Source organism: Nicotiana tomentosiformis, chromosome 1 (genome assembly GCF_000390325.3).
Source record: "Nicotiana tomentosiformis chromosome 1, ASM39032v3, whole genome shotgun sequence".
NCBI lineage: Eukaryota > Viridiplantae > Streptophyta > Magnoliopsida > Solanales > Solanaceae > Nicotiana > Nicotiana tomentosiformis.
The window spans coordinates 48,275,668-48,284,492 of NC_090812.1; the positions used below are offsets into that span (position 1 = coordinate 48,275,668).

Below are 8,825 nucleotides of genomic sequence, written 5' to 3' on the forward strand. Positions count from 1 at the left end.
ATGGTACTAGGGGACCATCATCATCTGGACTTCATAATTCTGGGCAAATATATGCCACTACTCCAGTCTTCCAGACATGTGGTAGATCACATTTGGGCCAATGTCGTGTTCTCACTGCAGCGTGATTTTGTTGTGGACAGTTAGGACATCACTTGAGGGATTGCCCTCAGCCTTCGAGGAATTTCAGTCAGCCTACTATTCAGTCAACTATACCTACTCAGACAACTCGTAATACTTTAGGTGCTGCAAGTATAGAAAATAGAGGTCGGGGTGTCGGAGATCGTGCTACTGTGAATCAAGGACAAAGGAATATTGGTAGAGGTCAGGCGAGAGTTTTTGCATTTACTATACAGGATGCTCAGGCCTTGAATGTTGTAGTTACATGTATTCTTTTTATTTGTACATTTGATGCACTTGCATTGATTGATCCGGGATCTATTCACTCCTATGTGTCCTCGTACTTTGCTTTGAGGTTTAGTAGCCAACCTGAGAAATTGAATGATCCTTTTCTAGTTGCTACTCCTGTCGGAGAGTCTCTATTAGCTGAATACGTGTATCGTGCTTGTCAGATTCGAGCTAAGGGTAGAAATACTTTAGCTCACCTTATTGTACTTGATATGATTGACTTTGACATGTTGATGGGAATGGATTGTTTATCTTCTTGCTATGCTATCGTCGATTGTCATGCAAAGGTAGTTAAGTTTGAGATACCAAACGAATCTAGTTTTATCCTAAAAAGGGTCAGGTTCCAGAGATTTGCAAAGTTGTGTCTTTTATGAAGGCTCAACGTATTCTGAAAAAAGGTTGCTTGAGTCTCTTAGCTATTGTAAATGACACAAGAAGGGAAACAATTAGTATAGAAAATGTACCAGTAGTGAGAGAATTTTCTGATGTATTTCCTGAGGATTTACCATGATTACCTCTAGTACGAGAAATAGACTTTGGTATTGATTTGTCACCTGACACACAGTCTATATCGATACCCCCATATCGGATGGCACCAGCAGAGTTGAGGGAGCTAAAGCAACAGTTGCAGGATTTGTTAGATAAGGGTTTTATCAGACCTAGTGTATCATCATGGGTGCACCAGTATTATTCGTAAAGAAGAAGACGAAACTCTAAGAATGTGCATTGACTACAGGCAGTTGAACAAGATAACAATACGCAATAAATATCCTTTGCCTCGTATAGATGACATGTTTCACCAATTACAAGGAGCTGGCCATTTTTCAAAGATTGACCTTCGGTCTGGTTATCATCAGCTTAGAATCAAAGATGAAGATATTTCTAAGAATTCTTTCATAACTCGGTACGAGCATTATGAGTTTCTTATGATGTCTTTTGGACTGACTAATGATCCAACAACATTCATGGATTTAATGAATAGGGCGTTCAAGTCGTTTCTGGATAGATTTGTAATAGTATTTATTGATGAAATTCTGATATATATTCGCGTAGCCAAGGTGAACACGAGAATCATCTGAGGATTGTATTGCAGACATTGCGAGAACATCGGCTTTATGCTAAGTTCTCAAAGTGTGAATATTGGCTAGACTCAATATCATTTCTGAGGCATGTTGTATCCAAAGATGGAATTATAGTAGATACGAAGAAGACAGAAGTTGTGCAGAAATAGCGCAGAGCTACTTCTCTTACAGAGATTCGCACCTTTTTAGGCTTAGCAAGCTATTACAGGCGTTTTGTGCAGGATTTCTCTAGAACAGCAGCACCACTGATTAAGCTAACATAGAAAAATACAATGTTTCAGTAAACGGAAGAATGAGAGAAGAGCTTTCAAAAACTCAAAATCTGTTTGACAACCGCACCCATATTTAGATCTACCATCGGGTTCTAAAGGATTTACGGTGTTCTGTGATGCATCAAGGGTGGGATTAGGATGTGTTCTCATGCAAAATGGTCGCGTTATAGCTTATGCTTTGAGATAATTGAAAAGGCACGAGCAAAACTATCCTACACATGATTTGGAGATGGCTGCAGTGGTATTTGCTTTAAAACTTTGGAGGCATTACCTATACGGTGAAACTTGTGAGATTTATACTAACCATAAGAGTTTGAAGTATATTTTTCAGCAGAGAGATTTGAATCTTTGGCAGTGCCGGTGGATGGAACTACTCAAAGACTATGATTGTTCTATTTTGTATCATCCTGGAAAAGCCAATGTGGTGGCTGATGCATTGAGCAGAAAATCTATGGGAAGTTTGGCACATATAGCTCCTACAAAGAGACTTTTGGCCAATGATATCCAAAAACTAGAAGGTACGGGTATCAAATTTAGTGTGGGAAAGTCACATATATTATTGGCTTTTGTTCGAGCCAAGTCTTTATTAGTCGAGCGCATTAAGGCCACCCAATATGAGGATGAGCGATTATGCAAATACAAAGATGATGTCTTAGCTGGTAAAAGCAAGGATATGATTGTTGAAAGTGATGGTATTCTTCGAATGGGTAACAGGTTATGAGTAGCAGGCGTAGATGGGTTGAGACAGGCTATTCTTGAAGAAGCCCACAACTCTAGATACATTATACATCCTAGATCCACAAAAATGTATCATGACCTGAAGTAATTTTATTGGTGGGAAGGCATGAAGAAAGATGTTGCTAACTTTGTTTCTAGTTGTTTGACTTGTCAGCAGGTCAAGGCTGAGCATTAGCGGCCCGCAAGACTGCTACAACAAATTGAGATTCCAGAGTGGAAGTGGGAAAGAATTACCATGGATTTTGTGACTGGACTACCTCATACCCTTAGAGGTTATGATTCTGTGTGGGTAATTATAGATCCATTGACAAATCAACACACTTTTTGTCAATCAAGACTACGTATGGTGGAGTAAGGTATGCAAAGATATTTTTGAATAAAATTGTCCAACTTCACAGAGTTCCAGTATCCATCATCTTTGATAGAGGATCATAATTTACTTCACGCTTTTGAAAATCTTTTCAAGAAGCATTAGGTACACAAGTAGATCTTAGTACTGCATATCACCCACATACAGACGGGCAGTCTGAACATACTACACAGATCTTGGAGGATATATTGAGAGCTTGCATTCTTGAGTTTGGAGGTAGTTGGGATGTTTATCGGCATTTAACTGAATTTTCTTACAACAATAGCTTCCAGTCCAGTATTCAAATGGCACCGTACGAAATATTTTATGGTAAAAAATGTCATTCTCTTATCGGATGGTTTGAAGCTGGTGAGACTAACTTATTAGGACCCGATTTAGTATAAGAATATATTGAAAAGGTCCAGTTGTTCAGACGGAGATTAATCACAGCTCAAAGTAGACAAAAGTCTTATGCAGATAAGAGAAAAAGAGATTTAGTGTTCACAACTGGGGACAAAGTGTTCCTACGAGTCTCCCCTATGAAAGGTGTGATGCGGTTTGGGAAAAGAGGCAAGTTGAATCCCAGGTTTATAGGACCGTATGAGATACTAGACCGAGTGGGAGATTTGGCTTATCGTTTGAAACTTCCTCCTGAGTTGTATTTTATTCATCTAGTGTTTTATGTCTCAATGCTAAGAAAATGTATATCAGACTCGTCTCAGGCGCTTGAAGCACCGACTATACCTTTCGATAAGAAGTTATCTTACGAGGAGGAGCCGATGGCTATTGTTGATAGGCAAGTAAGAAAGCTACGGTCAAAAGAAATTGTGTTCGTTAAAGTCTTATGGAGCAATCATACAGTTAAAGAATATACGTCGGAAGTAAAAAAATATATGCAAGCGAAGTATCCCCATTTATTTCAGTCTACATATACGTACTTGAGTTAAATTCTGGGACCGAATTTCATAAGGTGGGGAGGATGTAATACCCCACTATTTTAAATGATGATATATTGGATATTTAGTAAATAATTTAAGTCCAAAGGGGAAGAAAAAAGAACTAACTAATAAAACAAAAATAAAAGGAAAAAAAAGAGCAAACTTTATTTATGGTCATTCGACACTAAATTAAGACAATCGCTAGCCTATTAAATTTGATTGCAAGTTATAGCCAAAAACTTATTACATTGGCTACACAAAAAAAAAATGCGCTGACTCATTTGATCAACTCTTCAAGTTGCAAAGTAGAGTTTTTAATCTATTCTGATCTACTACTCTTCATTATTTCTCCACCATTAATTGTTAAATGTTTAAAGATAAATCAATTTTCTTATTTAACTCTATTTGATTTGTAGGATTTAGTTTAGTAGACAACTGAAAGTTATTTCAAAGTCGATATCACTTCTTTTTTTAATAACTGAAGAAATGGAGAAATGAAATGAAAATTTCATATAACTAAAACCAAAAGCACCAACTTGCGGTGAAATGAGCAAGTTTTAATTTCTCTCTCTCTCTCTCTCTCTCTCTCTCTCTCTCTCTCTCTCTCTCTCTCTCTTTTTCCTTCTAAAGGCTTCGTCTTTATATTCCTTTAATCTAAATAAGTGTCATGTTTTGCTTTCTAAGGTCAAGTTGGACCATTTTGAATCAGTCTCCTGTTTTATGGATAAAAATTAAAAGGTGTAAAATACCCTTTAAATATTTGTCAGAGAGATACCTAGTTTTTCATATTATGAATAATGAGTTCCTTAAATTTACTAACACTTACAATTAGCAGAAAGAAATTTATGCTTGTTTAATAGAAACTAAAAAATAGCAAAAATTCTAATTAAAAAAAAAAACTAATTAGAGTAACATGAGTCTTGTGAGGTGTGATTCAATAGAATTACTTTAATCTTTTTGTGAGGTGGACCTATTGTTTTTGTTCATTACCATTTTTTAATTTTTGTTTTAATAGAAATGTCAACAGCTTCTTAACTATAAATTTTTATACAAAATAGTCTATACACGTTGGATAGATAAGGTTAAGGTAGAAGAATTATATATATATATATATATATATATATATATATATATATATATATATATATATATATATACACACACACTTTTATACATCATACAACAGCCTATACACGTTGTATAGATAAAAGTGCTCGGGATACAAAACAGACTGTCACTATACAAAATAGAATGTCACTATACAAAATTTATACAAAATAGACTGCCACTATACAAAAAATATATAATAGACTGTCACTATAAATATATATAATAGATTGTTACTATACAAAATATATACAAAATAAACTGTCGCTATACAATTTATATACAAAATAGACTGTCACTACATAATTTATATATAATAGACTGTCATTATAAAAAATATATACAAAATAGATTGTCCCTATACAATATATATATATATATATATATATATATATATATATATATATATATATATATATATATATATATATATATACAAAATTGACTGTCACTATACAAAATATATACAAAATAGACTGTCATTATACAAAAAATATATAAAATAGATATTTCGGGCTATTAAATATAATATGTTTGGGCCGAAGGGACATTTTGTGTCAATGGAAAAATATGGGCTATTAAAATTTTGAGGGGCTATAGAGGGTCATTTTCGCGGAAAAAAAACGATAAGGAATTGAAACAAAAGGGCCGAAGCCCATTAGAAACATATCTGCCTAAAATTGAAAAGGGCTAAGGGAAGGGGAACGATGCAAAAGCTTCAGGAGAAATGAAAAAAACAAAAACGGGCAAAGAAAGAAAGAAGGAAAAGAGAAAAGAAGGAGGAAGAAGTTGATGCAGTACGTTGGAATCATAGCTATAATTGTTGAGGAATCTTAAGCACTAATTGAGTCTTACGGATAATACTTGTGCTTCTTCTTCTTGTAGGTATTAATTTCGTCTCCCATGATTGTAAGATTCTACAGAATAATAGAAATTACACTAGTTCATTCACGTAATTGAGAATTTTCTTCCTGAAGAATCCATAGAACTTTATGAAATTGGATTAATAAATTATATGAATAGGTTGGAGTTGATAGATTAGTAATTACTCATCGTGTGGGTAAATATAATTCGGCAAATTAAGAGTCAAATATGAAACCTCGAGGGTTGGGTATTCTAAATTAGCTGTGAATTAACCTAAACAAGAAAATTAACATGAGATCGATATTATGTAATTATAAATTAATTGGAGGAAGTTGTATGAATCGCTCGAGGTGAAGCTTTGGTATTTCGGCGTGAGTACTCTGAGTAGTAACCCTTCCGCAAAGTGTGTTTTCATAACCTACATGGTTTATATATGATTTTAAAAATAAATGTGTTACTTATGCTTTGAAATTGCATATGGGACAAGTCATTTACTCTATATGATACCGAAATGGTTGTTTGAGATGATTATTATTATTTTAAATACTCTCGTTGTTACTAGATATTTATACCGTTACCGAAATATAATTACATGATTTCATAAGAAATAATATGCCCTTTATTATTTTGAAAATTCTTTCATACGGGTATTGACTGTTAACAAGAAAAAGTATTAATTGGAGGAGACTTTAAAGGATCCCGTAGCTAACGACGGGTTCGTTAGACCTGGTGCATCTTGTATTTACAGATTATCGATTACAGTTATAGCCCTTACTAGTGGGAAGGTAGAACTAGCATACAGTTACAGTTTTCCCTCGAGTAGGGACCTACAAGTTATATTTGACATCTTTTACGAAGGGGTCCACACAATGATACCGATTGCATGATCCTTTTCTTGGAAACCACCCAAATATAAAGATTTGTTGTGATACATTATTTACCGAGTTTATTACCGATTTGTTAAATTGATTTCTGTTACAGGAAGCACATGAATAGATTGATTATATTTACCATTTTTGAGAGAGCATTTTACTTTATGATAGTTCTGATTATTATTATTATACAATCATATTTTCTGACTTGTCCCCACTAAAAACGATTGTGGTTAAGTGTTATTACTCACTGAGCTAGCGACTCACTCCCCGCTAATTTATTTACAGAGACAATAGTTGACGCAGACGAGGATTTCGTTAGTTAGAGCGCACAGGTTGATAGTCATTGGTGAGCCTCGCACTTGTTCGCAAGGCGAAGATTTTATTTATTGTTGTAACGATCTGACTTATCATTTTAAGAATTAATGCTTCGTTCAGTGATTTAAGGTCTCAAGCAGCTTCGCAATATGTATTATGACCCACGGGTATGATCGAGTTTCATTTTCGGAAGATTCAAAAATAAATTGAAAGAACAATTCTTATTTAGAAGCTTAAATAGAAAGAGTTGACCGGAGAGTTGACTTTTGAGCAAACAACCCCGTAGTAAAATTTTGATGATATCAATAACTTCGTATGGTAATTTCGGACTTGGGCGTATATCTGGATTTGAATTTGGAAGTCTGTAGGACAATTCGACGCATTTTGGCGAAAGTTGGAAAATAGACAATTTTCGGAAAGTTCGATCGAAGGTTGAATTTTTGATAACGAGGTCAGAATCCAATTCTGGAAATTGAAATAGGTCTGTTATATCATTTATGACTAGTATGCAAAATTTGAGATCAATCGAACTTGATTCGATAGGTTTCGGTATCGAATGTAGAAGTTGGAAATTTCATAATAAACTAAAGTTTCAAGTGAGTTCGCACAAGATCTAACTTCAAATTAGTATAAATCTCATGATACGAAGTGTTATATGCTGTATTACCTATCCACTAAAAAATCTTTGAGTCTAGTTTCTAACGCTTTAAACCGTTCGTCATTTGGACATTCCTAAAAGAAGTTATGGCCAAATTACCAAAGGCTAACAGAATGCGATTCTGCGACCATTATGCGATCGCAGAAGTGATTATGCGACCGCAAACTGGTCGCCGAATGGACCAGAACAGCCCAGTTCTGGGCACCGATTTTTGCGACCATTGTGCGGCCCGCATACCCATTCTGCGGTCCATTATGCGACCGCAGACCTGCTTTCGGATGGTTAATTTTCCTATTTTCATAACCCGACCCCATTTTAATAAATAGGCTTTGGGGCTTATTTTGGGGCAATTATCTGAGGTTTTTTAGAGAGAAGTGAGAGTGTTCTAGAGAGATAAAGGAGATGAAGTATTTTTTTCATCAAGATCTTGCCCAAGCTTTGAAATCCAACAAGAAAATCTCACAAGATCTTCATCTAAGAGGTAAGATTCAAGTCTTCAATTTCGAGTTTGGGGTAAAAGATGGGTGATTGGGAGTATGATTCTTGGGTGTAAGAGTATTATGTATATATTCTTGTACCAATAAGGTTTGTGGGAAGATTGTTGAGCTCAAATAAGTAAGGATTGGGTTGTGGAGTGAAGGAAATCTTGTAGAAGAACCTTGTAACCAAATTTGCACATCTAGTGTTTGATAAAATGCTCAAATGAGCTGAAGCCATGAAAATCTTCCTAATTATGGTTCACTTTTATTATGTTTCTAAATAGATTGAAGTTACTAGGATTTCCGGAACCTCGTAGTAATGTAAGGAAGGCTCAAGAAAGATTGGAGTCGTCTGAAGGTCAATTCACGTGAGAAAGCTATTTTAGAATATCGGCCTAACTTCAAAAAGGTAAGTATCTTGCCTAACCTCGAGTGGGGGAATTACCCCTTAGGCATCGAGTCTTATGTGCTATTTATGAAATGTGAAAAGCCGTGTACGTGAGGTGACGAGTACGTACTCGGGCTTATATGTGCAAAATGTATTGAGTTAAAGTCTTGGGCATATTGTGTAGTAAATTGGATAATTGTTGGCATTTATAAAATCATCTACTTGTCATGCCTCAATTCGCGTTTGTTGAATTTATTTTTGTATGACAATTTGAGGAGATTATTACTTGTATATTTATGTGGATTCCGCGAATTTGATGATTTGATATTTCTTGGAATTAAATTTCATTATTAAT

At 35.0% G+C, this 8,825-nt stretch overlaps 1 protein-coding gene across 1 annotated transcript; it reads left to right on the forward strand.

Moving 5' to 3' along the window:
- LOC138906421 (uncharacterized) lies at nucleotides 1–916 on the forward strand. The gene is made up of 3 exons (XM_070195136.1): nucleotides 1–81; nucleotides 141–692; nucleotides 782–916. The coding sequence occupies exons 1-3, from the start codon at nucleotides 1–3 to the stop codon at nucleotides 914–916; spliced, it is 768 nt and encodes a 255-aa protein (XP_070051237.1).
- Nucleotides 917–8,825: the final 7,909 nt, after the last annotated feature.